We start from the raw sequence: 27,533 nt of genomic DNA, 5'->3' as shown, positions 1-27,533 counted from the left end.
GGATGTGCTGCTGGGTGGTGGCTGCGGGCTGGGGAGCAGGTGGGTGACACCGGGCGTGCTGCGAGCTCCGGATGGATCCGGCCGTGCCTGACCCTGTGCTGTGCCCTGGGAGGGAGGTCAAGTGTGGCCGCTCTCGCTCCCAAAGCCGCCCCCTTTCACCTTCGTGTGGGGAAAAGCACCGAGGGAGCCGCAGGCTTCGCCCTTGCACGTGGCCAGACCCTGCCCCAGCCCGTGTCCAGAGCCCAGCAGGACGGGGACTCTGCTGGGAGCCCCGAGCCCGAGCTGTGGTGGCCCAAGAAGGGGCCTTGCCTGGTCCCTGCAGCACATGCCACCGAGTCCACCAAACATTTAGATTTACATATTTTGCTTTGTTTATACAGCATGTACAGAATATACAGCATCGGACAATTATTTCCCAGTAGACTGGAAGTGTCTCCTAAGATGACCTCTTTTATCAACAAATATATATATAAATTGACAGTAATAAAAGAGTCGTACCAACAAATATTATGGCTTTTCAAATAGTGTAGCTGCATTGTGCCATTGAATTTGTGAGGAACTGTGACAGAGACAGAGAGACTGGGGGGGCTCCAGCTGCTGAGCCCGGGGGTGACCCTCAGCTTGGGGCACAAGCTGGGGCAGGGCCAGCTCCGTGGCACCAAGCATGGTGCAGGTGGCAGAGGGAAGGTGGAGTTCAATTTATGACCGATGCTCTGGTTTCTGTCTCCAGGCAAACCAGCTCTCCTGCAAACTCTTAGCCCAGCTTTGGAATAATTTGGCTCTGTCCAGCTGGGGTCTGCCTGCCCTGTCCCTGCTGGGGGGACCAGGGGGCTGGTTGGGCTGTCAGAGATCTCTCTCTCTCTCTCTCTCTCTGTCAAGGTTTGCACTCAATGTCTGTCTGCCCTAGAGTGCCTTGTGGTTGTGAGGGGGGACACATACAGGGTGATGGGTGACAGGATGACAGTGGCAGGTGGCTTTGGGTGCATCAGGAAGGGTGGTCACAGCCTCCTCCCTGCCTGCCTGCCTGCCCCGTGCTGCTCCGGGGGCCACGGGGAGCTCCCCTCGGGCTGCTGAGCAGGGGCACATTGGTGGCTGTCAGAGATTGGTGGCTGTCAGAGGAGAGCAGGAAAGTGAGAGCCATTCTTTCTGGAACACATCCAAAATTCCAGAGGACAACTTGCCTTGGCAGTGCTGTCCTCAGCCACCACCCTGGCATGGGGTGCCCGTGAGGAGACTCCAGCCACCAGCTGTCCCCACCATTTCTCAGGCCCAGCAGGCCACTTTGAGCTCCTTCCCTCCTGCATCCCGCTGTTCCAGGGGACCTTTGCTGTGGGGAGTGTCCAGCAACCCTGGGACAGGCTGTGCAGGCAGCTCCCTGCCCGAGTGTCCCTCTGCTCCTGAGAGGGACAGTGGGAGGAGCTGCTGACATGGACTACATCTCTGCCAAGAAAGGCGTGTTTCTTTCTGAGATGGTTTCTCTGGGAGGGGGAGCAGCCATTCAAGTGTGCGGAAATGACTTTTGAGAACTGGAGTGGTCACTTAAGCATCAAGATAATTGGGCCACTTCATTACAGCCGAAAATCAGTGATGGACCTAAATTACCCCTACTGTAGGGGTTTTTAACTAATTCCCATCTCCTTTGGAATATTATGGCCACTCCTTGCAGGCCTCTCTGGCTGATGCTCCCAGAAGAGAAGCCCAGGGAGCCCAGGTGTCTCCTTTGGCTGTGCCTGCAGGATGCTGAGCTGCAAGCAGCCCCTCCCTCAGGGCAGCGATGTGGGGAGTGAGTACCATGGGGAACCTGCTGCCTTTGAGATGGGGGAGGTTTCCCAAGGACTGCCTGGCAGTCTGACTGCTTTTTGCTAGGAATATCCTGTGGGCTTGTATTTGGGGTGGGAGGTAGAACTTAGTCTACTCCATGTCCTCTTCTCACTTGATTAGCAGTGACATTCTCATATGGTGAACACCGGGTGTTCCAGAGACCTCTCCGGGCAGCCTGGAGACAGCAGGACAGATAAAGATGCCCATCACTGCTAAACGGTCTTCAGGAAGTTCATGATTTGGATTTTACAACCTCATGCCAGGTCGTCTTGGCAGATTACCCAGCATACAAAGGGCTGCATTTCACAAAACCCTGCATTTTGTGGGTTTTGCCAGCATGGCTGTGTGTCTTCCAGCAGGAGCTAGGAATCCTAGGAGAATTCACCACCTTCTGCCCTTCATCCAGAAATAAAACTGCTGGATTGCTGAGCAATGTCCTCAACAGGTAGTCTTGAGAGCTGGACTGTGTGCAGAGCTGTGCCTCCTAATGCTTAATGCATTATGGAAAAAAGAAGTAGGACAAGAATTGTCAGGGAAAAAATAAATAACATTTTCCTCCTTGCTAACACAATGCCTCTAATGGAAGAGATATTATTGCCATCTTCTGCTCTCTCGAGCTGCAGAAAGTGGTGTATGTTTCCTGATTAAAGAGCAAGACAAGCAGGGCTCCTGCAAGGCTCCCTGCATGGGCACATTTTTCTCAAGAGCTCGCAAGATGAAGGAGGCAACATGGGGCAAGCGAATGAAGACACAAACAGGCATGAGTTTGTTCTTGTTTGAGCAGGGGGAGTTCAGCCAAGGGCCAGCTTATCACAGCTCCTGCTGCAAGGCCAGGCAGGGCAGGGCACGAGGCTGGAGCTGAAGCCAAGGAAGGCATCTCAGCATTACATGAAACAAGGAGAAATCCACTTGTGCACCTCCCTACGTCCCTGGGAGTCACAAAGCTACTGTCTGTGAAAGCTTTTATTAATGTTCCCAAACAAGCTCTGGGACATTTTTGCACCGCCAGGATCCAGCCTTGCCCGTGCCAGCACAGCAATTTCACAGGGACTTAGAAATTCTGCATGTTTGTAAATATCTCTGCAAAGCAGCTCATCTGCCAGAATCTCACATTTCTGCGAGCGAGGAGCCTGCCAGGGGCTGTGGGCTGGGGCAGAGGGGCACACGCTCCTGGGGATGGCAGTGCTGTGGACAGGCAATTTCCATCAGGGAAGCAGAGCAAGGCTGTGTTCCATGCAGGTCTCATCCTCCTATCTGTAAAGAGACTCCTCTGAGCTGGAAGAAATGCTGGAGAAATAAATCCCACCTCCACAAAGAGGTCAGGAGGCACAGGGAGAGAGCCCTGTGGCAGTCTCCCACACGCTGCAAGGGTTCAGGAGCTCCAAGGCACCATGCTTAGCAAGGCACCATGGGTGGATAAGCATCCCAAGCCATTGCAACTTGCTCTTCTTCAACTGCTCATTTCAAGCAAGGGAGGAAAAGCCTTGAAAGTCCCCAGCTAAAGCAAATTAGTTTGTTTTGGAAGCATAGAGGCACATTTGGGTTGGGGGGGTGGAGCTGGAGCATCTGTGGGACTTGATAATGGTGGAAATTCAGCAAAAAATCTTCCACAGACTAACGAGTGAAGGACAGTGGCACAAAAAAACTGTGCCTGTGGGTAGTGGCTGTGATGGTGCCTGGGTGATGAGCAGGAGGGTTTGTAGGGTTTGTGTGGAAGTTTGCCTGCTCCTTGGTTTTAGGGGCTCAGGTCCATGATGTGGGGTGGTTCATCTCTGCCTTGAGACACAAACGGCAAGGCTGAACTAACAAGTGTCATTGTTCAGTGCAGTGAGGAAGGAAATCTGTCCCACACAGGAAACCCCCAGCTGTGGGGCAGGAGGGAGGGACAGAGGATGCTCCTCGGCAGGGAGCTTGGGAGAAGATGGAATGTGAAGAGGCTTCACAGGGGAGGCAAGCACAGAGCAAGCTGCAGGATGGATTCTCACTGAGTGTAGATTTTGGGACCTTGAGATGGCTCGAGGCAGAATGTGGAGAACCCTGGCATCAGGTGGGGTCACTAATGGTGGGTCACTAATGGTCCTTCCCATTGCCACCTGAACCTGGGTGGGGCTGTGTACTGGAGGGGCAGAAAGTTTTCCTGGTGCAGAGCAACAGGCCAAGAGCTGTTTTGACTCAAAGAGATAAAAATACTGTCTGGGGTTGGTGCCCATGGACAGCCAGAGAAGCTGGAGGCTGTGCTGTGTCTGTGCAGAAATCCAGGCGCATGCCCGTGCCCGGGGCAGCCAGGGCAGGGGACATGCTGTGGCAGTGCTTGAACAAGGTTTCCAGATCTGGGTGGGAGCCCTTGGCACTTGTCCCTTCCCCATGCCCTCCAGTGCTGGGCATCCCACTGGCACACCCAGCTCCAGGACTGCTCCACACCACCTACTTTGGGAACAGTGGGTGCCCCAGTGCCCTCTTCCACACCTGTGGTGAGGGCAGCCCCAAGCTGGCATTCCCTTTGGGAAAGGGGAAGGAGCCAAGGGAGGGTGCAGAGCCTGCAGGGGAGGGTGGTGAACCACCCTGGAGGCACTGAGTCCCAGGGGCAGGACTGGCTGTTCTCGAGATGCTTCAGAGAGAGAGCAAGGCCCTGTGGAAACTCCTTGGATGCTCTCAGGGGCATCCCACAGGCAGAAAACCCTGCTGGTAGCAGCAAGCTCCTGCCTATCTTTGCTGATAACAGCTCCTACTTGGCCAGGCAGGCCCCTTTCCCTTGCAGTGTCTCTTCCCTCCATGTGAGAGGTGCTGCTGGCTGGCAAGAGGTTCTTGGCACCTCCAGTTCCAACAGCAGAAAGGCTCAAGTCCTTAAAAGGTGAGGAATCTCACTGTATTTATTGTCCCTCTGCGCTTTTTGCAAGAATACGGACGCCTCTGGACGCTTTCCTGTGCAAGTCAATTTTTTACAAGATAAACAGGCTTTTCCACAGCTGTGGTGCAGCTTGGAGCTAGCTCAGCTGTGCTGAGCATGGGTATAGGCATCAGTAGTTGGTCATTGCATGCTCAGAGGGGACAGAGAGGTTCCTGGTGCTCTGCAAACACGTTTCTCCAGGTGGGCTTGGGTGTCAAAGCTTACAGAAAATAATGCAAGGCTTTGTCCTGGAATTACACCATCCAGCATTAAGTTTTCTTCACTTTCTGGCTATGCTCAGCTCTGTCCCTCCAGGAATGTAGTTGAACTTCCTCCTGAGTTATGTATATGGCCACCAACGCCGATGATTCTTACCCAAGAATTTAAAAATAGCCGTAACAATAACACAGGGGCTCTGCTTCCCCAGTCCCTGCCCGCAGCAGAAATAGTGCAGAGAGTTCACAGCCAGGCTCGTGACCACGGCGGGCTCCAGGCCTCCCTTCTCCCCTCTGTCCTTCCAGGGAGCAGGGATGAAGATACACAAATCAGTCTTGCAATCGCCCCTCGCTCCAGAGGCACCACAGGCTGCCTGGCACGGGGTGACACAGGGGCAGGAGCCTCGTTTGGCTGGAGATGAGGAGTTCACACCTTGGGACGGAGCAGTTCCTGTGCTGCCCTGGCACAGGTGGCAGTTGGGGTGGGCTCAGCCACGAGGCACTGCAGATCTGCAGCTCTTTCCTCTTTTCTTGCGCCTTCTCCGAGTGTTCAGGTTGTGACTGGGATTTGCCTCCACGCCCGCTGGGCCCTGAAGAGCTGGCAATATGGTTTGTCCAAGGTGGTTGGGACTGTCCCTAATGTGTTCCTTCTGTTTGTCCCCACGTGCTTGGCAGCGGCCTGTGGAGTTATTTGGGTGTCTCCCGTCTCTGAATGTCCTTTGGACATGTGCTGGATCCTTTTCCATGGAAAGGTTTGCCTTTGGCTGGTGGGGTGATGAGAGGGGGTGAGAACAAATGGGGCAGGGAAATGGATGGAGGCCAAGGGTTTGAACTGCTGCTTCTGGCAACATCCATAAACCCAGGCCTTTATCAGAGGTGCTCGATGTTCTCCCCGTGCAGGCAAGGGTGGGAGGCTGGGCGAGGAAGAGATGGGAGAGTTCTGGCATTGGACAGGGGATCCAGGGAGCTGAGCTGTGACAAGGTGTGACTGTGCCGGGGATGTGCTTCCTCCTGCTGCCTCCCAGCACTGCCAGCCAGTGCTGGCATCTTCTCAGGGAAGACAGTTCTTTTCTGCCTTTGGAGAGTGTGGTTTAAAGAGGAGACTGTGCAGAAGAGCAGGCCTGGCACCCTTGGGAGCACCGCTTCCCCTGGCTGCTCCCTCGTGACCCCTCCAGGCACACTCACGTCACACTGGGCACAGCCTTGGAGATGCCCAGAAGCACGCAGCTGGCCGAGAGCAACTGCATGAACAGGGTTGGTGTCCAGCCTGTGATTTAGGCCTTGTCCTAAGCAAGCACTGCTCCATCATTCCCTTAGGAAAGCTCTGTGAGCAGAAGAGTTATTTACTGTCTGCTAACCTGAGTGGCCACCCGAGTCCCATTTGACTTGTTAATTACTTCAGCAAAGACAATTCATTCTGAAGAAGCAAATGATGAGGGGAAAACACCCACATCGCCTTTCAGCAGACGCAATTACCGAGTCAGAAGAGTTGCTTTGCTTTCACAATCCACTGCCTGGCAGAAGCACGTGGACATTGCTGGCCCTGCTCTCTGCTGGGGAGTGTTGAAGGCAGTGCTTGCCTGGGGCCCATCTCCAGGGCTGGTGTTTGAGTTCAGCTGTCAGAGCAGGACCTCCCAAGCATTGCAGGGAGGGTTTATCTGGGGACAGCTCAACAGATACTGGATGAAACACAGGGAGGAGCAACATCCCTGGCCATGGGGAGACTTTTCTCCTCCTCAGTGGTGGCTGAGCTGTGTCGAGGCACAGATGGGTCTGAAATGGCCCACGGCCCCTGGACTGGGGCACGCGCAGGCACCTCTTGAGAGCAGCCCAGCCTCATGGGGTGCCTCAGATCTGCTTTGGCACCCAGGGACCCTGCCCTGGTAATGCACCTCTTGCATTCTCCCTTATAGTTAGCTCGTGGCTTAACCCAGCACAGGTCACTGTGAGGCTGTAGCGAGAGCAAGAGCAGCTCTACAGAGAACACAGGAAGAAAGAGCTGCTTGGTACCTTGGGGGCACACCCACAGCTCTCCCCAAGCCTAGGACAAGCCAGCACTGGCCAAGGATGCAGCACAGGGGCAGCTCCTGGCCCCAGGAGGGTGAGCTGCCCGGCAGCTTTGTCCCTGGCTGGTTTCCTGTATCCCCCTGAGAGTGGAGCAGGCTGTGAGCCCCGGCTGTACCGCAGCACACACCGAGCCTGAGGCACCATGGAGATGGAGAGGGAGGAAGGGCATGGGATGAGGCAGGGGCGGCCGTGCCAAGGCACCACTGCCCCTGCCACAGGCAGAAACACGGTGAAGGCAAACCAATGAGTCAAGGAGAGATGGCTACGAAGGGGTAACAGCAGGTGGGGAGAGAAGGGTTTTCCATAGAGAATATGCAGGAGCAGTACTGGATCCATCAGGAATCATTACAAACTTTATTTCTCTGTGCATTGTGTACCATTGATAAGGATCATCACAATTAGTGGACTCACTGCCTATAGTGGTGGGCAATACACACAAAGAAAAAAATGAAGCCAAACAGATGAAAATGAAATCATTGTACATAAAGGTAATCACAAACCTGAACAACCTGCACCTGTGTTTGATTTTTCCCCCAAAACAATGAGAAACAAAAAAGAAAAACCCCAAAAGAAATCAAAAGTGAAAAAAGGCTCGAGAAGAAAAAAAAACAACCCATAACTTCATATTCCTAGACAAAATCTTACAGCAGGTTAATTAAAATTTCCACAGATAGTTCAAGATGAGTACAAATACCCCCAGCCAGCTGGTTATGGTACAAGCATCAGACATGGTTTTCAGCTGAGTGGGAAGAACTCACCATGGACGTGCAGGCTGGGAGTTTGCCTGGCTGGAATGTCAGGAAGCCTGGCAAAGGGCAGCAGGTCAGGAGACATCTCTCACCAGTGCCCCGTGCTGTGCCCTGGGGAGCTCTACACCCACATTTCCCTGGCTCAGCTCTCTATCCCAGCCTGCACTCCTGGCACCAGGGAGGTGATGCTGAGTCACACCTCCCTGTCTCATCCTGTCCAGTGACTTCGGATTCGGAGAGTGCAAAACACGACCTTTTCCTGGGGGGATGCGTCCTGGTTACGCTCAGTGGAGTGGGAGATCTAGTATGGCCCTTCAGCCCTTACGCTGGATTGCTCTGCCTCCAAATGGCTGTGGGGAAGGACCAGCTTTGGGGACTGGTCTGATGGCTTAACACTCAGAAACAGGGGCTGTCACTACACCTCTGGGGGTACAGGGAATAGCAGGGGGCCAAGGGCTTTGAGGCAGCCACTGACTCAAAAGGCAGAAGCATGTGAGGTGCTGGGAGTCAGCCACGCTTGTTCCCCTCAGACTGCTCACCCCACTCCCTGGGACCCTGTGCAACACCTCCTTGCGGGCAGAGGAGGCCTTCACACTGGCTTCAGGCACATCAGAGGACCCCATCCACACAGCTAGACAGAGCCTGAAGTCTCTGGAGTGTGGGTTTTCCTCCCCTGAAAACTTACAATTGCATGGCTGTTATTGCTTCTCATGGACCCATGCCACGAGCAGTAAGTGGGGACAGCTTTCCATCCTTTCCACCCCCGCTAAGAGGAAACAAACAAACAAACGAGCAAAACCCTATGGCAAAACCGAACTAACTAAAAATAAATAAAACCCAGTGAAAAGAAAACACTTGTAATCTGCAATGCTCAACCCACATGGTTGGAAGGACTATCGCTATAGGATGCTATATACAGATAGATTTCATTTCATTCATGCAAATGTTACAAGTACCACGACAGCATGCCCGAGGAGGCGGAGGAGTGGGAGGAAGGCTCCCGCCGCTCCGCACGGCCTCGGCTTGGGACACGGGACACGAGGCTGCGGCTGTGCACCCCCAAAGCATGGACAGGGAAAGGTGAGGGGCATGTGGGTGGGAAATGCTAGTTGTACACACGCCAAAACGAAACAAAAAAAACAACCCCAAATCAATGACGAAAACGGTTTGTGTTCTATCCTTAGAAAGCTCCCAGTTTCCCCTTGTCTTCAGTTCGGTCTCTCGCTCCTCTCCAACAGGGCCAGAGGGCCTGTTCCCGGGTGGCGAAGGCAGCTGGATGGCGGTGGGAGATCAGAACCCTTGCTCTCCTCTCCTTCCCTTGCCCACTGCTCTGTTTCTCACCAGCTACTCTGGCCTTCCTCACACCGACGCACCCCTGTCGCCTTCTCATCCGTCTTCCCGGGGGCCAGCGGATGGGAGTCAGCGATGGGAAGGGGCTCGGTGGCCACTGGCCGCTCCTGTTTGTCGAGTTGCAGAAAGGGCCCTGCCCCTGGCTCCTGGCTGGGGCCGCTGCCTGCAGAGGGGTCCTGCTGGCTTTGGGGTCCTGCCTAGTTCAAAGGATGCTCCAAAGCCGCTTTCCATCAGCAGGTGTGTGAACATGGCAAATCTCTTTTATTCTTTCTCTGTTCATTATACACAGCTTTATATCTATATCTATACCTATATATCACTCTATATAGATATATATAGATATACACATATTTACTATCTCTGATTGTCCCTTTAGAAGCCCTTTATGTGGCAGTAGGCTTCCAGAGATGAGAAGAATATGTACAAGAGCCAGAGGAGGATAAAGAGTGAGGATGTGAGCAGCTTGGAAGTCCGCGGCCCGCCCAGCTCACCTCCGATCTCGGGTCTCCGCCGGTAGAGCAGCACTCCCACACTGATAAAAGCAAAAATGGTGAAGAGGGTGACGGAGAAGGCCAGCGTGCCGGGGGAGACTTGGAAGGCTTGTCCGTGCGCCGCGTGGTAGATGGCTGCGATGGACCAGGCCACCCCAATGCCCAGGAAAACGTTCACAGCGTTGCTCCCGGTGACGTTCCCGATGGAGGCGTCCGCATATTGGTCCTGCGTTGCTGCTACTTTGCTGGCAAATGTGTCTGCAAAGGAAAGATGGGGAGAAACACTCAGGAAACACCCAGGAAAAGAGGACAGCTTAGGGACAAATGTCAATGGCAACACCTGGGGAAAGAAAATAATGGATAAGGGGATAGGGTACAGTCCTTTCTAATGGAAATTCCAGGGAATCAGGGGACCATCTGGCTCTTCTTGGACCATCAGGGTCTGGAAATGCACGGGGGGGGGGAATCTCAATGGTCAGAAATACAGGGCTTCCCCCAGTATGGCCTCTAGCACCTTTTGCCTCCCTGAAGTCCAGTGCGTTGTGCAGGCCCTGGCACCTTGGTAAACCAGGTCATCCTCTGACCCTTGGGAAGAAAAACCGTGTGGGTGGGTGCATGCTTGCCCAGGTGCTCTGCCAGCTTTAATAGCAGTGATAAAACTTGGCTGGCCATTTTAATGGAAAACCTTGAGTCAGGCAGACCAGCATGACACAGCTCTGCACCACAGGGAGGTGCTGATTTTACATCCAAACCCACTCTGGATCTGCAGGGGGAAGGAAGAGCAGGAGGGATTGGCCTGTGGGTTGGTTCAGGTGAGCACTCTCAGCTAACAATGAGAAGATGAGTCCTGAACATATCTGCACTCCCAGATCCCCTTGGGTTCAGGCAGCCCAGTGTGGCTCAGGAAAAGAAAACAAGGAGGTCATATTTCACATTTTTTAATTCTACAGAATTTCCTTTCTGTTCCCACCGGGCTCCAAGGTGAGATGGCAAAATGCAGCCTGGCACAAAGATCCAGTTCCATGGAACAGGAGGGGATGGGCACATAGAAGCACAGTGAGAGGGTCCATTTGCAGCAAAGAAATCAAAAGTCTGCTTTATTAAAAAAAAAAAATCTGTCATGGAAATGCACCTAAGGGAAGGAAAAGGCCTTGATCATGGTGCATTAATAGAGTTGTAGGACAGTGCAGCTGCCACCAGGGGAGAAGGGTTGAGTGTAGAAACAACCAGTGCACTTCTGCAAGTTTGAGCAGTGCTTTCAATGCAGGGGAAGGTCCCTGTCAGTGCTGATTTCTCTGCACCCTCCTCTGGTGCCTGCCCATCTCCTGGAAAGCAGGCGTGAAGGAGCCCAACTAGCACCAGCTAACACAGCATGGCCTGGGAGCCAACTGAAACAAGAGTAGCCCAATGTATGCTAAAAAAGAACTTCTTAAATGCCACCTTATGCCAGCAAAAGCAGAAGGGAAGATTTTCACTGTCAAACATGTGAAGAAGCTCTGCAAACCTTCTGCTAAAGCCTCAACTGCCAGAGGTCTAAAAAATGCTCCTTCTTCTGTTCCTTGCCCCAGATCTGTTCTCTTTTTTGGTTCTGCTGCTTCTTCTCTTTGCCTTTGCTAGCATTAGGACAATTTCAGGATCTGTGAGCATCTGGGTGCTGATAACTGGAAGCCTGAAGGCAGTGAGGGAAGGTATGACTGTTGCAAAGGATATTTGGGGTGGGTCAGAGCCCCTTGTCCAGAAATCAGGCTCTACCTGCCCAGCAAAGCCCATGGGAGAAGGTGAGTGAAAGGCACAAGCTCCCTCACACAAGCTGGCATGGGAATCCACAGAGCTTCACAAGCTGCAATTCAAGCAGCTCCCCCAGCTCACAACCTCACCTTGATCCATCTGAACCTGGTCTCACACAAAGGTGTCCACACTGGAAAGTGTGCCCTGAGTATGGACTCACACTTAATTCACCCAGGAGCAAGGTGAAAGTAGCAGATGCTTAAAATGCAGGACTGCCAATGCAGCAGGTTTGGGGTTTTTTTTCAGCATTTTAACTGAAGACCAATTCTGACTCTGAAAATGGATACCATGGAGGCTGCCCACAGAAACAGATATTTCACAGTCTTTGCAGTGGGATGGTCCTTGAAATAATTCCCATGGGACTGAATCCACATCTCCTGGTTCTATTCTTCAGCCCATCTGAGACTGAAAACCAATTTCCATCTATATCTCAAACCTGTGCTTTGGGATCCTGCAGAGCACAGCCCTCCCCAGCCCCAGCCCCAATCCCAGCCCCAGCCTGGGTGGAGATGGACCTTCACAACAAACCCCATGGTTGTGCTTACCTGGCACCGAGGTCCCCAGGGCAACAAACACAACGGCAGTGACGGAGTCCTTCAAGCCAATGGTGCAGCCAAAGTGGGATGCCAGGTCGCCAATGAAAGCTGTCAGGAGGCCAATCATGAGGATGGAGACAACAAAGCAAGCCCAGCCATTCCAGTAGTCTGTCGGGGGCACGAAGGCAAAAAGGACCTTCCAGAAGACGGTCAGAAAGTGCATCACGTAGTCAAAGCAGGAGGGCAGCTTCTCCTCCCCACATTCATCATCATCGTCATCTTCCCCTGGAAAAAAAACGGCAGTGCCTGATCAGAGCAGATTTGTTCATCCTAGGGGAGGCTGGGCAAAGCTCCTGTGCAAACTGCAGTCCCCAAAATGCTGTGCCTCATGATTTGGGCCCTCGGTGGCCTTGACTTCCAAATATTTTCTGAGCAATCATCAGAGTGGCTCGATGGCCTTTCCTTGCCCCTTTCCACAGCACAGAGACACACCCCAGAGGAAATGGTTTAAAAAAACAACCTGCACTTCAGAAAATGCAGAGCCTTGTGCCAGCACCTCTGCCTGAGTTTAACCATCAGATGCTGAGACTCAGCTCCTGCTCAAGAGCTCTTCCGCCAGAAGAAGTGGGAAAAAAGCAAGCTCGTGCTGGCTGGAGCTGACTGGGCAGGCAATCCTACCAAGAGCAATGCCTGCCTTGTGGAGACTCCCACAGGGAAGCCCCTTCTGAGTTGCTCCGAGCTGCTTTCCACAAGTGCCTGCAATTGCTTCCAGCTCTCTGGAAAGGCAGCTGGCTTTAATGGTTGCTGAGCTGCTCTGGTGCTTCACCTTACCTTTGCTGCAAACTGGGATCAAGTAATGGATTTTTGCCTGCCCTAAAGCTTCCCTGCTCAATCACTGCTGGCTGTCCTTCCCTGCTGCATTTCCCTGCCCCTTCACATGCTTCCCTATAAGCTCTGGTTGCCTGTTTCTTGATGTCTGGTCTCTCCTAGGTCAGTGGGAACTCCCTTTCCTGCTCCAGGCATTGGCACATCACCTGTCTCTGCAAAAGCACTTGGCATCCAGCCTACAGGGAGTCCCCAGGGTGTGGGGGTGACCCCACCAGGGAGCCCACTGGGGCTGGTGGCCCCTTGCCTGACTCCTGCAGCTCTGAGGAGTTGTCTGGAGAGCCTGCTGGCCAGCCTGTGCCTTGGGCAAGCTGCATGGCAAACGTGGGGCTTCCCCAGCCTGGCACAGGGCACAGCATCACTGCTGTGGCACAGTCAAAAACTCCTCCTGCTCACACTGGAACCACTCCCAGACTTGAAGGGGAGGTGACAGTTTTCCAACTAAGCCAGTGGGAGCTTTCCTGCTGCCCTTAAGAAACAAGGATGAGTTTCTAAGTCACAAATGTTCAGGATTCCAAGGCTAAGTCGTGCTAAAGACATCCCTTGCATTTTGTCTGGTGATTTTCCATGTCGTTGATGCTTTTTGTTTTCCCACCAAGCATGTGGACCACCAGGTCTCCCTGCATGGCTGTTGAAAGAAGCTCCTTAGCAATGGGAAGATGCAAGCTTTGGAGCTTCAAACTCACTATGGCAGAAACAGCAGCTAATCAGTGTTATTATTTTGGCAGATATAAATATCCATTCCTGTGCATTGTTGTGAAGATAGGGAACATTTTTCTAGCCTGGAAAGCCTATGTTGGCCTGTGCCTTTCCTCAACGTGCAAAGGCTGCTAATGTCAGGATACACCATGCTGTGCTTGTGCTGTAATTCTGCAGCAGGTACTTCAATCCTCTGCCAAGCTCAGGGAGGCCTCAGGACTGCTATGGACCTGAATCTTTATGGAGACAATGAAACAGACTGAAAAATGAACATGAATGCCACTGTCATAACACTCATCCAGATCTGCCTATCATTTTGTTAAGCAGCCGTGATATCTCTCTTTTGAAGAGCTGGCCAGATCTTGTGGAGGGTGACTTGAAACACAGACTGGCCTTGGATGGTGACCCAGTGGCACATTCAGAAACAGGCCTGCAAGCCCCAGAATGTTTTTGCTGTGGAAGAAACTTTATAGCTTTTGGGAGCAGACTAAAGGAGCTGAGTGACAGGCTCTGGACAGCCCAGAATGGCACAGCACAGTGTGGCACAGCCTTGTCTGCACCTGCACTGCCCTTCCACAGACCTCGCCTTCTGCTGCTCCATCCCCCTGCAAACATTGCCCCAAGTTGATCATTGGGTGGGAAATGGGGGTTTAATGTTTCTTTTCTCAGCTGGGATGTTACCTATTGAAGTAGTGATGGGGGACTTTCACCTGGTATCCAGAGTGAGCTGTGGGGGAAAAACCAAAACCCAACCTCCAGTGTTTATGGCATTTTAACTTATCTGGCACAAAGCTTGAGGAGCTAAAGCCTGGGTAACCTCTAGAGCTCAGAGACAAACTACTACTCAGATCCACAACTGCAAGGGACAGCTCACGTCCACCAAAATACATCCCATTTACTAAATGTGTGTTAATCATCTGTTAGCTCTGATCATGGCTGTATATTCAAGACATGGGGGCAACAGGGTTTCCACATAACTGCAGTCTTTACACGTGTCACAGAAATGGGATCCAACCATCAGTGACTATCTTTGCTTTAACATAGGATGCAATTACATAATTGGTTCTGGCATAGATTAGTTTAGCCATATTAGCTACAAAACCTGCAGCAAGGATTGTCTTGCATGATAAGTTCATGCTGAATCCAAAATAATGGGAGGCTCTTGCCTGGAGGCTCTGAGAAGAACTGTGCTACAAGAGGAGGGGTCACAATCTGAGTAGAAAGCTGCTGCACAGTGTCCTGCCCTTGTTTTCCAGAGGCAGAGGGTAAATGGTACTGCCATCATTTTTAATTACATGATGCTGGGCAGAGGTTACCTTGTATAGCAGAGTTAGAGGTAGGAAGCTGAGCACTCCCCCATGCACTTCAGTGCACAATTAGCCAGATGAGAGGTAATTGCCTTCCCCAGGGATTTAATTTAAGCTGGTTGATTTTGCCCTAATGTGTGCACACACAGCCCAGACGGGGCTGTGAGGTTGTAACATCCAGCCAGTAACTAACAGTGTTTCCAGCTGTTAAAACAACATCTGGAGGAGACCTTCTTTCTTCCTTCTTCCACATATATGGGAATGTAAATATATCCTGTACTGGTAAACATGGCACTGGCACCTGCGAGAACGGCTCAACAAGGCATTTGAGGGAAAGGCAATTCTCCAAGGGAGGGAACATAAGATCACACAGGATCTGATTCAACCAGAGATATGATGTGCTGCTGCAGCTATTGGGCTGCTGAGCCATAATCCTCCAGCCACAGCTGGCTGGGGCAGAAGGAGTTCCAGAAAGCAGAGCAAGGGAAAATTTTGTCAAGGGAAAATTTTGGCTCAGAGAGAGTGACTGCCTTCAGGGTTTGCACCCTCACTACTGCGTTGTCCTCACCACAGAGGTACAGGGAGAACCAGGGAAGGGGAGCACTGTTGCTTCACACCAGCCTTATTTATGCCACTCTGAATTTCCACACTGTGTTCACCTCCCAGATCTCTCCCACTGAACTGACTTTTCCCCCTCTGCCGTCTGCTGCCAGCCAAGGTGTTGCTCTGCCTGGTGCTACAGACACACTTCACGCAGAAGGTCTCCTACACATGAGACAAGGTGCCCTCACAAAAGGCTTTAATCAGCTGCCTTATTTATGCAGACGCTGTAAATAACTCTGCCACCTGCTTTGCCTCCTGCTGCTCCACTACAGTCTGTGTTACTGATGCAGCCAAGCCGAGCCGAGCGTGAGGGTGATCGTAATTCACCTGGAGCTGTGGCCCAAACTCACCCGCGCTGACAGTAATGGCCTCAATAAACTGCTCCCTCCAGCTGTTTGTGCCAACCACCAGGGCCAGGTTCGTCTTCTTAATGAGCTTGTCCACCGTGTTCTGTGGATGGAGACACAGAGCAGAGAATCAGGGGCTGGAGATACTGGGCTAAAGCCCACCAGTGCCACTGCTTATGGGCATGTGTTTATAGAACAAGCTCAGCAGATTTTAAGCTCAAGAGACCCAAATGTAAGTACCCGCAATTCCTTTTGCTGCTGCTAAAAAAGACCTTCGGAAACCTGCTCATGGATGGGAGTTTGAACAATCTCAGAGCCATAGTAAGGGTGGCCTGTTATATTTTTATACTACAGAAAAATGGAAAAGATCATGAATTGGCCAGTATTCAGCTCTTGGCCTTGGCACGTGCATTCACAGCAGCTAAGCTGCACAACCATTACTTGCATTTGGGGTTATCAGCCCTTTGCACTGGGAGTGCCAGGCTTGGGGTTCACTCAAGGCTGCCTGTAAGTAGGACCAGCGTGTAGAACTCACTGTAAGAACAGGGTCATGCTTTAAAGCAACCTGCAGCGTTTGGGACCCCAGTTCCCGTTTCGTGTGTGATTCCATGCACTGCCTCGCTTTGCTCCAATACCATCAACATGTGCCTCCCAGTGCTGTGCAAACCCAGAAGGAGGGGGGAGAAGAGCAGGGATGCAGGATGTGAACAGTACCTTGAACTCATAGGATTCCTCAATGATGATCTCGAGTTTGGTGTGCTCCCCCAGGACTGGGCGCCCCATCTCTGCGATCCGACGCTCTTCCTCCTCCTTGCTGGTCAGTGGCTGCTTTTCCTCATTCTCCTCTGCAAAGCAAAAAGCCCCTGGGTGAACCAGGCCCAGCTGGTCACTCTGGATCCTGTCAGAGGGGGAGGTCAGGAGGCCTCCGGGTGGGAGCGTGAGCGACAGAACAGTGGAGAAGAAGTTCATGGAGCAACAGACAGGATAGTTTTATGGAATGCTACCAAGAGGTCTGCAACTCATCCAGCCTCAGGAGGAGCCCCACTCATCCTGGGGCTGGGGAATAGCTTATTGCTTGGTACTTGCTGCCTCTCCCACTGGGCTGCTGGGAAGAGGAAAGATCGACACTAAGGCTGCTCCATTCCCTGGCACTCCAGGTCAGCACTGAGGTACAGTCAGGGCAATTCCACCACCCTGCTGCAGCAAGAGAGCTCTGTCAGCAGCCCCTGGGCTGAGACACAGATGAAATCTTGTCTCTGCCTCCTTCTGAGCAGGGCTTTGCCTTGGAGAGGGGGCTGGCAGCCAATGCCTGCTGTGATGGCAGGGCTGGAGGGAAGAGCACAGATGTAAGAAGCCATCCCCAGGCCAATGCCTGGCTCCAAACCCTAAAAGAGGAGGCAGCAGAGGGACTACAGGATCAATGAAGCAGGTCTGCACCTCCACTGTCATCTGTGCGACCTCTGGGGCATGGGGACTGCAGGCAGCACGCCCTTTGTCACTGTCCCTTGTGCAGACCCCATTGAACTCCCTTCCAGTCCACCTGAGGGATGGGCAGAAGAACATCAGGGCTAAAAAAGACTGGAGGTAATCTGTCAGTAGGCAAACATCCCAGTCAGTCCATGTGAGACTGACATGGTGCCACACCACAGGTACCTTGGATGGAGACCACGGTGCAAGGAAGAGGATGATCTCTAGCCTGGACCTTCCTGAAGACAGGTTTGCCTATTAAAGTGATCAGCAGGAGATCAGCAGGGGGGACTGCACACACTCTACAAGCTGTCCCCGTGCAGTTAGTAAACTCCATTCTTATGTCACACAGGGTTAGTGCTGCTCCCTTGCTGGATGCCCCTTGTCTGCTAAGGTGGCATGGAGCTGAGGGAAAGCCCTTCTCCTCCTGCAGGCCAAAGAGACCCATCTAGGAGCCAGAGCCTCCTGAACCTGATTTATGTTCCCAGGGCTCCAGAGGGGCAATGTGTGGGACCCAGGACCTTCTTGTCCCGTGTTGTTCAGCTGAAGGAGGGAAGCTTGGCTGGCTCATGCCAGGGGAGCCAGCCCTGCTGCTGGGTCTCGCTGCTGGGAAGGGCAGGGGCTGCACATCTGGAGCAGCCATGGGGTCCTGCACCTCCCGCAGTGCTCGGGCACCTGGCTCGGGCCTGGGGAGTGAGGAAAGAGCCCTGTGCACAGGGAGGGGACAAGTGGACCAAATGGAGACGCCCACCCTGCTCCAAGACATGGAGCGGGGTTGCTTGTCACTTTGGGGGTGGCAGGTCACCCTCCCGAGGCGGGGTTAAGCGTGTGTGGCAGGCAGAGCACTCTGTGAGGGACACGGTGTTAACGGGACCGGCCGGGCCGCGGAGGCCGCGGCTCAGCGCCTTCTTACCATTCCAGAGTTTCCCTCCAGGACAGAACAAAAGCAAAGAAAGAGGAAACCAAGAGGAAAGAGCAGGGTGAGCATATGGCCATTAAGAGAAAAGAACAGGGGGACAGGGGAAGAGTAGAAATCCATACCTGTGATGGTGAAGCCACCTAGATGAAACCAAAAATGAGAAAAAGGGAGAGAGAGAGAGAGAGAGAATAAATGAGGATTAGCATTTGCACATCAACACAGACATGGTGGTCCTTCCCTGCCCCACTGTGGACATGGGTCTGCTCCCCAACACACACCCCAGGGATATTGTGGGGAGACCTGAACACAGGCTTTTCAACCCACATCTGCAAGCTGCCACCCCTTGGTGTCCAATATATGCTGTGGAAGGGTTGAAGTCTGTGGTTGGGCTGCGGGTGCTGGGAACAAGGGTGCCCACTCCCCAGCTGCCCTACCCTGGGGGTGGCCAGCAAGGAAATTCAAAGGTTGCTTAGGCTCTAAGTCTCCCCAAGACAGGAGGCAAAGTTTGTACTGTCTCTTCAAAAAGGATCGGCCAACTTTCCTGTCCAGCCACAAGCATCTCTCAGTCACCAGGAAATCCTGTTTTGCCACGCCAGTTTAGAGGTGAGGGTTAATCTACATGGCACAGGTTTGTATCTCAGGGTGCTGGCAGGTTTACTCTGGCTGTAACAGCACCACCCCCCAAAAATGCTGCTTGCACTACCTCTTAATACTGGTGACTTTGGGGCTCTACTCTAAGGAAAGATGGGGCATTAGGTACCTGAGCTTGCTTAAACAGTGCTGACCACCCTAAAAGAGAATGCTGTGAGCAAAGAAAAACATCAAGCAAAATCAACTGTCTTCCAAAGATATGCAAACCAGAAAAATGGAAAGGAAAAATGAATGCGCTTACCAAGCTCATTCAACAACAGGGCTGTGTAGGAGACAGAGACAAACACAGAAGAAGAAAAGTAAATGAATAATGAAATCAAAAGGGATATCCACAGAAAGACACCAGATCCCAGGGCAGAGATTTCAGATCTGTAAAGCTGCAGGATACCATTAGTGTTAAGAGAAAGACACTAAACAGAAATGTTTCATGGGATTGTGGATTTAAATAAAAACCACTGCAAACACGGGATGGATATGGGATTAAAAGACACATTCCAAAAAATTCATTTTTCCCCTTTGAATTGTATGTGCAAGATCTTCCATTGGTCTCAGAGGCAGTTCTGCCCCGGGGGGGACACAAGATGTCCCATGTGCAGCAGCTACTGGCTTTGACCTCCTCCAGCTGCCTGATGGGGAGCAATGGCTCAGCTGCACTTTTGGCATAGACAATGAGAGAAGAAAAGTCTGTGTCAAGGTTTGGCTCAAGGGTCTTTTTGTTCAACATTTTAGATCTCCAAAATGAAAGAAAAAGCCTCTCCCTTAGTGCCCTGGTGGCTCTTGGGCCCCACCACAGCCCAGGGGTGACATTTCAGAGATGCCCTCATCTCTCTGAGCACACTGCTCCTCCTGCCTCACTGCTTCTTGTACCAAACCAAGTACAAAGAAACAAGTTTAAAAGAAAAAAAAAATTGCATGGCCAAAGCAGCAAATAGCTGCTTTAAATAGTCCTTTAAAATTTTGTCTTGCCTTCCACTTAGTGAGCTGGCAAGCGTGAGCTTCTCTCAGGTCTCCCCAGTTATCTTTGTGGCTGGGAAGATAAGAAATTTTCCCTTTTACTCTTATTTTTTGATAAAAATTTAATCTGGGATCTTCAGAGCTGGAACCACAATTTTTAAACCTTGGATCTGGAAAGCATGTTTGCTCCTGCTGGACTTGCAAGGCTGAGCCCACACTAGCCCCTGTGGGCAAGGATGGAGCTGCTGAGTTGAGTTGTCCATGTGTAACTTTATCCTGGCTGTACTGTCCATGCTCCACAGATGCCACCAGCAACATTTAATGACACAAACCCCAGCTGCAGTGCCTGAGTCATGCCAGTGTCTGATTTTTTAGCCCAGCTTTTGTTAGGTAGTCACGTAAACCAGCAGGGAAGCTGATGGAGGGGATGATGCAGCTGACTTAGCACCTGAGCTGAAGAGGAAAGTGGCATGTTCCCACTCAGTGTGGGGACCACTGAGGGCCCTCTCTGTTCTGATCAAAGAAATATTACAGCCTAATGCCTGCTGGAGGGAGAGCTGATGTCCCAGAAACTAGAAAGCAGCTCCAAGGCAGACAGACCAAATCTTCTGCAAAGGCTTTAATAATGGTCCATCTCTTAAGTAACTCTAAAACTGCTTCTTGCTCAGCCACCAGTAGTGTGCAGAACCAGCCACTGCCATTAATCCTCATTTAATTTTCTAGCAGGAAAAAAAAAAGCATGGGGAAATAGGTGAACTCTGTCTTTTTGGGAAGTTTGGCATTTCGTTTAGAAATGTGATGAAAGAGGAAATTGTTTTTATTATTCCTGTGAGAAGCTATTATCCAATGCAGAGCCATGAAACTTCATTTGAGCATAACCTGATTTACCTAAACTGATTGCATCTCATGATATTACCTACTTGGGCTGTGATTTTCGTCTATTTTCGGATCCTAGTGCCAGTATAAAAAGGCTAAAATTACTGCTCTGGCCATGCATTTTATCTCAAGTGAAAGCTGTTTTATCTTCTGATAAAAATGATGCAGCATTGCCCTTTTTACTTGTCGAGGCTGGATGTTCTCTTTGATTAAATGAAGGCACAGCAGGGCAGCACTCCCAAAATGTCTCTGGGGGCTGGTGACGCTCCCCGTCCCTGCCCGGCTGCTCCGGGTGGTGCCAGGAGCACTGCTTGCTCCCTGGGGTGGGATGGAGTCCTCTCCAAACGAAAGAGGGAAGAAAACAGAGCAAAAAGGTGCAGCGGCCAAGCTTCAAAGGAGGGAGGGCAAAACGGCCAGGAGCCAAAGTGCGAGGAGAAAGGAGTGTGAGAGTAGGGAGACACAGAGAAAGCGGCAGCGCCTCGAGAGCTGGTCTGGTTTTACTCTCACACCTTTCACTCCTCGTCGTAGCCACACCGGGTCCCCAAGCACAAGGAAGAAACTGCACTCTTTCTCATATTCCTCACGGTCAAGTACTCTAAGGGTAATGAATTTCCTGTGGGAACACAAGACAAAGGCAAACACATGATTGGCATCGCACACACATGCAGGTCACGTCCGCCCGGGTGCTGTGGTGACTTGAGATGGTTGGCTGGGGGAAAGGGGCTGCACATCCCCCCTGGGGCATATGGGGAAGGGCAGGAGCATCCTCACCACCTGGCCGAGGTCGTGCCTTGGTGGTCTGGGGACAGGCTGTGCTCAGGGGGAATGGGGAGTGGCCTTGCTCCTGCCCTTTTCCATAGGCACCGGGGATGTGAGCTCAGTGTTGCAGGTGCCAGACATGAGTGAGCCAGACAGGGACACACAGGCTGGGCTCAGCCCCGGAGCACATCCCCCACCTTTCTTCTCACTCATCTCCACCAGCCGGGGCTCCCCGATCTCTAGGTAGAAGGTCTTGTTTTTCTCATACTCCTCATCATCTATCACCTTGATTGATATCGTTTTGCTGGAACAGAGAAGAAGAAATAGAGATTCAAGAGTAAGGGGGGAAAAGGGAGGAGGAGAAACAGGGAGCAGAACAGGAGAAGGAGAAGAAGGTAGAGGAGGAAGAGAAGAGCAGGAAAAGGGGGCTGTGGACAGAAAACAGTGGTTTTGGTGGCACAGGCTGGAGGGACAGCACAGTCAAAAGCAAAGAGCAGGAGCCAATGGGCCAAGCTTGCCTCAGGATGGGCATGGACCACAGAGCACCAGCAACCTGCAGGTGCCATCCTCCTTGGCATGGCCAGGCTGGGCCAACCTCCCCCAGAGGTGTCTTGGCAAGACATGTCCCTTTCCAAAAACCTGGGGTATAGAACAGCCCCTTGGCAGCTTGCACACATTGCATGGGCACCAGCACTGGGAACCAGCACAGACCAAGCCCCTGGAAGCATGATGCACTGCTCAAGCTTTGGCATGGAAGAGGCCCTGTCTCCCCAGGCTCAGCAGATTCATGAACAACATTGTGATCAGCTGCTGAGTTTGGGCTTTGGAGGCTCTGATTTACAAGCTCGAAAGGGATGTTGGAGTTAGGACTTTTTCTATGAAGGGAGTGCAAAGGAAAAATGGCCTTTCTGGTTAGGGCAGGCACATGGAAAGCTTCACTGATGGTGTGATTTTGCTTCTTAAATTTTACTTTACAAGCAACAACCCCTTTCCCAAGCCTTCAAGATTTAATCCTCTCCCATTCGAGAGTTGAGCAGCAATGCCCTCTCACATGACCCAGAGGTTGCTGAATTTGCCCATGGAACATCATCAGGACAGGTCTGAAGGCAGAGTCACCACTCAGAGCATAGCCACAAGCACACACCACAGAAGATGAAAGCCTCACAGGAGGCTGTGACCACCAGGAAAGAGATTTGCTCCTTGAGCCACCCAGTGAAGTAAAAATTGCTCTTCCAGAGGAAGAAGATTAGCACAGAGGTGCTTCAGCTCTTTTCAGGGACTCACAGACACAGCTGGCTGAAAGCTGCTCTCAGAAGGTGGCTAAACCTGGGGTACAAACATGGGGTTGTGGACCTGTGCTACTGTGGTCCTTCCTACAGCAAAGCCATTGCAAAAACAACACAGACAGAAATCCAGTGGCCTCTGCTCCTCCCTGGGGGCTCTGTTCACTGTCCTGGCACTGCTGTGGGGACAGGACCTTCTCCTGGCTCTCATCTTGATCCAGACAAGTAACAGCACAAAACAAAAAGCCAAGAAAGTGATTGTAGTCCTGTGTTTGCTTCTGGCTGGGTTTGCTTTCCCCCCACACTCGCCTGACAGCACTGCCCTTCTGTGAATGCTTTTACCAAAACCAGCTTTCTCACAGTTCCCTCCCAGCCCAAGCCTGAATGCCCTGTCCTTCGAAGAAATGTTTCCCATCCCACCCATGGCTCCTCTGCACTTTCTACGAGCACCCAGCACAAGCTGAAGCAGCCCCAAGGCTGCTCCAAGATATGATGAAGGAGGTTCTGCTGTTCCTGGCAGGTCCCAGCACTGAAAACCCATAAACATGGAAGAAAGCCACGCTCTTGGGGAGTGAAATTGAGGCCACACTGCCATGATTTCTGGCTTTCTCCTCTCCTTGCACATCTGCACTGGCCACCCAGAGCCCCTCTGTTAAGCTGACAAGTATTTGGCAGCAGAGTCAACATTTTCTACTCATTCAGGGTAAACACCTCAAGCACTCAGAGGAACAGCCAGGATGATTTCTTGTGCTGCTTGCTGTGAGTCAGAAGTGTATTAAGTTTGCCCTTCATGCTTTTAATGAAACCATTTACTCAACAGCAAGTGATGGCTGTGAAAAGTGTAACAATGCAACACAGCTCAGTGTAATTGTATTTTATAATGAATATCTGTAATAATTTGTTCAGTTTGTAATTATTGCTGCAATAGGTTTGTACACAGGAAAAATGGTTACCAAGCAGGCAGCTGATCTTGCTTTGCGTTGATGAGTTAGGGGAAATTATCATGTATTAAAAAACTAATGAAGGATATAAACATGCTCTCAGTTAAGCTTTCAAAGAGAACCTGATAGAATTACCAGAATGGCACAATTTCAGAAACATTACTAACCAAATCAATAATTTTCCTGACAGCTCCCATTAAAATGTACACTGCATCCTGGCCTCATGCAGGAAAAATCCCCTCAGGAAAGTTAATTAAGAGAGGTACCTTCTTAAATTCTGAGGGCAACAGAGACATCAAGACATAAACTTCCTACGGGTGTACTCTGGCTTGCCATGTGTGGCACTCCTCAAAGCCCCACAAAATAATTATCCCTCACAAAAAGAAATCTGTGTGCCAATTGAAAAAAAACCAAAAAAAAAAAAAAATCTGATGCTTAGATACAACAGCAATAAGACTTCACAGAATAAAGCAGAATAATGGGGCTTTAAGTGCCACTGCCAGGAGGTGGTGGTGTTACGCAGTTTTCCAAGTGATCATTCCAGGGTGGGAACAAGTGCCCTGTCTGTGTTGGGTAGACTTGTGTGCTGCTGCTGTTTCTTCTGCACAAGGCTGCTGGGAAAATGGGCAGGCAGAACAAATGGCAAGTCTGCTCTCTGGGTGAATTTCCAATCAGCAAAAACTGCTGAGGCAAACTGTCCCTGGGATGAGACTGCAATCCTGGAGGAAAGGATTACCTCCTAATGGTGTTTGAGAAACAGCAAGGACGTGAAAATAACATGGGCTATTGTTAGAGAGTGCCTGATCTCCATCACAGCCTCGTGCCTGCTACAGAGCCCCTTCCCAGGGTCCTGCACACACGTGGCAGGGCTTGGTCAGTGCAAAGGAGGAGAGCCAGGCAGCTGCACCTTTTATCCTGCATTAGAGTAAGGACTGCTGGCTACGGCAATCTAGGACAGGCACTGATGTCCCCCTGCTCCTGCTGGACCCTTCCACGTGGTCCCTGCTTCTCCCTCCTCTCCCAGCTCCAGGACGTGGTGGGAATGAGGTGGAGCATGGGCAGAGCCAGGATGGCTGCCTGAGGCTCACAGAGCAACACAGCACTGCCTGCAGCAACTGTCCCTGGACGTTCCCAGCTGGACGCAGCAGGATGGGGAGACCAGAGTCCCCACAGCACAAGTAGCTGCTGAAATTTTTTATTTAAGATCTCTGTCTCCTGTGCCTCAGGGGCTCTTCCAGAAAAAGCTGTGATAGTGCATAACAGAAAACCAAAGAGACACTTATTAGCACCCTGAAACCCCTCACTGCAGGGCCAGGATCCAGGAGTCCCAAAGCCACAAGACAGAGGGAAAAAAACAAGGGATAAAAGCAGCCTCTAAACCATTACACATTTTCTTCACCTCGTGGGAATCTGGGGTCAATACAGAGGGTGTTTCCAAGCTGCCCCTTCTAGACAGAGGTCAAGAATCAGCTTTGGTTTGGGGCGGACAGTGGTGTTTTTGCCATAACCGAATGTCTCCAGCAGCTGAGTATTTAAGCCAAACACTCAAGATCCCATGAGTGCACAACACCACACCCCTTGGAACAGCTGGATTCATTTTTTTCTCTTTTGACCCTCAGTCATGCTGCAGGTGGGAAAGAACAAATTCTGAAGAATCATGGGGATAGAGGTGCTGTGTTGACATAAATCACCATTCTCGACACACCTCCCTGTTCCTTCCTCCAGTCATACCATGGGCAAGTTAGCAGCAAACCAGGGCTGATGCTGCTGTGTTTTCCTTGCACTGGTGCTGGGTCCATCTCACCTGAGCTAAGGAGCCCTGCTCTGCCATGAACACTGAGGGCATCCATGACCCATCCGACTGTTGGCACTTCTGTGCCAGAAACTGCACTTCCCTGAGTCTGCAGTCCAAGCAATTGCTGAGGGAAGGGATTTCATCCCATTTCCATACACTAGAAATCAAAGAGTTAACAGGTCTTGCAGAATTTCAGCTCCAGCTCTTCTCCTCTTGCAGACACTCAGCAGCATCAGGAGAGGGGTAGTGGCTTTGTGGACGTGTCATACAAAACTCTGCCCTTGCTCCAAGTCCAGTGCTCTCCACCAGGACTTTTCATTTCAAACCACTCTATTTCATTAAAACTGAAGAGGTCTTTTATCACAGCATTCCCACACATAACCCTTAGTTACCCATGGTAAAGTCCTTTTGGCTGGTGATGCTCTAGGGAAGAGCTGCTACAACAATGTACGATGGCAAAAGCAGGACAAGAACAGAAGCAAAGCTTAGAGCAAAATGCCAGCTAGGGAAGGCACCCTGAGAGCAATCCTATGAGTGTGCAGGGACAGGTACATATGTAATGAGCTAGAACAATCTGGCACAGGGTGCCAGGAGCAGGAAAGAGATCAACAGCAAAATATTTCTCTATGAGTATTTTTTTGACCACAGGAGAGAAGATGAGCACAACACAGGGCAAAGATACAAGGATCTGGAATTCCCAGCTCTCCTGTCTGCACTGGCCTTTTCCCTCAAGGGATCAAATGACATCAGAAATGATTGGTGACGATCTCCATGGACCTTTGCATTCCTTTTGAACCCAAACATCAGCAGTCATGACACACCTGTGGAAATCCTGAGTGTGTTCACAAAAATCCTGCCATTCCCAATCTACACTGCACTGCTTAGCTCAGTGAAATGGCAGAAACCCCTCTCCTGGCTCAGACAAGCAACCAGCATTGCAAGGACCATGGGAGCCTGGAGGGCATCAGCAGCCAGCTCTGGAAAGATTCAGGCAGGACATGCTGGAGGACAGGGGACATCAGCCAGGGCACTTCTTGGCAGGGCCAGATCTCCAGGAGCAGAGATGTCACAAGTCCAGGGCTCACTTCCTCAGCTCTCTTTCAGAACTACAGTCATGCCAGAGCTGGAATGGCCAAGAAGTTCTGCACACAGTCAGTAGTGGTGTCTCCAGTGGGCCAGGAAAACGACAAACACACAACCAGCTGTCAGAGCAGTCAGTAACAAGCTTGCCCATGAGAATGTGGCACACTGCTGCTGTCTGCACAGACACTTGTTCCTGAATCAACAGAGGGAATGATGCACTTCTGCAGCTTGTCACCCATCCAGCTTCCACTGATTGCCCAGGAGAGCCACCGGAGTAGCTTGGAGGATGTTCAGCTGCAGATTCATAGCTACAACATCCAGGCTGGGCAGCCAGGAGTGGGTTTTGCTGCCTAAGCCTGATGCTGCCAGCCCTGATGTCCCAATAGACCAGCACTTCCCACCCAGAGGGCCATCAATTACACTGAGGGAATAGCCATGAGGGACACATGTTCTGGAGGTGGCATTGCAAAGCCACGTCCATTGGTGCTGCCTGTCCTAGCACGGGCTCCCAGACTCCCACAGAACGCTGCCACACTGATTTCTCATATGTCTGCCTGTCAGCCAGTCACTTAATTAGCTGAAGTTAGAGCTTGCCATGGGAGATGGGCACGTGGCTTGGGAAGCTCCCAGCCTTGCCCAGGTCACTGGGTAGTGCCTGTGCAGAGGGGCTTTGGGGCAAGAAAACTCCCAAATTATCATCATCATCACAGCTGGGCACCACCTGAGCCACTAAGCGAGAGGGCAGGGCCACATAAATGGGCCCCAGTCACAGTGAGGAGCCTGGACCAGACCCCTGGGTATGGTTGGAACCAACCACCAAGGGCAGCTTTCCTGCTCAAATTCCTGACAGATACTTGAGGAAGGAAGTTGCTTGTTGCTGGCAAGAAAAGGAGGTGATGAGGCTTTTCTTTCACCAATTGACAACAAAATTGCACCTTATGGCAGCCTCATGTACAGAGAGACACCCAGGTCCACGGTGGAGGTGTTTGTGCCAGCCACAGGGCGTGTGTGTGTGGTGGGGGACACAGGTGAAGGCAATGTGACACCTGCTCAGCCAGCG

The 27,533-nt window shown here is 51.6% G+C and overlaps 1 protein-coding gene across 9 annotated transcripts in view; it reads right to left on the bottom strand.

The window, feature by feature from the left end:
* Nucleotides 1–7,321: 7,321 nt before the first annotated feature.
* The window catches only part of SLC8A1 (solute carrier family 8 member A1), a 122,480-nt gene continuing 102,268 nt past the window's right edge, over nucleotides 7,322–27,533 (bottom strand). For 3 of the 9 annotated variants that reach the window (XM_038133863.1, XM_038133864.1, XM_038133855.1), the window contains 9 exons: nucleotides 21,569–21,675; nucleotides 19,024–19,044; nucleotides 18,254–18,271; nucleotides 18,126–18,140; nucleotides 17,399–17,467; nucleotides 16,460–16,590; nucleotides 15,749–15,848; nucleotides 11,914–12,189; nucleotides 7,322–9,838 (listed from right to left, as the gene is read on the bottom strand). In XM_038133863.1, the coding sequence (XP_037989791.1) occupies nucleotides 9,462–9,838; nucleotides 11,914–12,189; nucleotides 15,749–15,848; nucleotides 16,460–16,590; nucleotides 17,399–17,467; nucleotides 18,126–18,140; nucleotides 18,254–18,271; nucleotides 19,024–19,044; nucleotides 21,569–21,675 (1,114 nt within the window). In that variant the 3' untranslated portion in view covers nucleotides 7,322–9,461. Of the gene's footprint in view, nucleotides 9,839–11,913; nucleotides 12,190–15,748; nucleotides 15,849–16,459; nucleotides 16,591–17,398; nucleotides 17,468–18,125; nucleotides 18,141–18,253; nucleotides 18,272–19,023; nucleotides 19,045–21,121; nucleotides 21,226–21,568; nucleotides 21,676–27,533 lie in introns of all 9 variants that reach the window. The other 6 variants (XM_038133856.1, XM_038133857.1, XM_038133858.1 and 3 more) reach the window with 6 other exon arrangements.

The sequence above is a fragment of the Motacilla alba genome, chromosome 3 (assembly GCF_015832195.1).
Source record: "Motacilla alba alba isolate MOTALB_02 chromosome 3, Motacilla_alba_V1.0_pri, whole genome shotgun sequence".
Lineage (NCBI taxonomy): Eukaryota > Metazoa > Chordata > Aves > Passeriformes > Motacillidae > Motacilla > Motacilla alba.
This window is presented reverse-complemented; position numbering and strand designations above follow the sequence as displayed.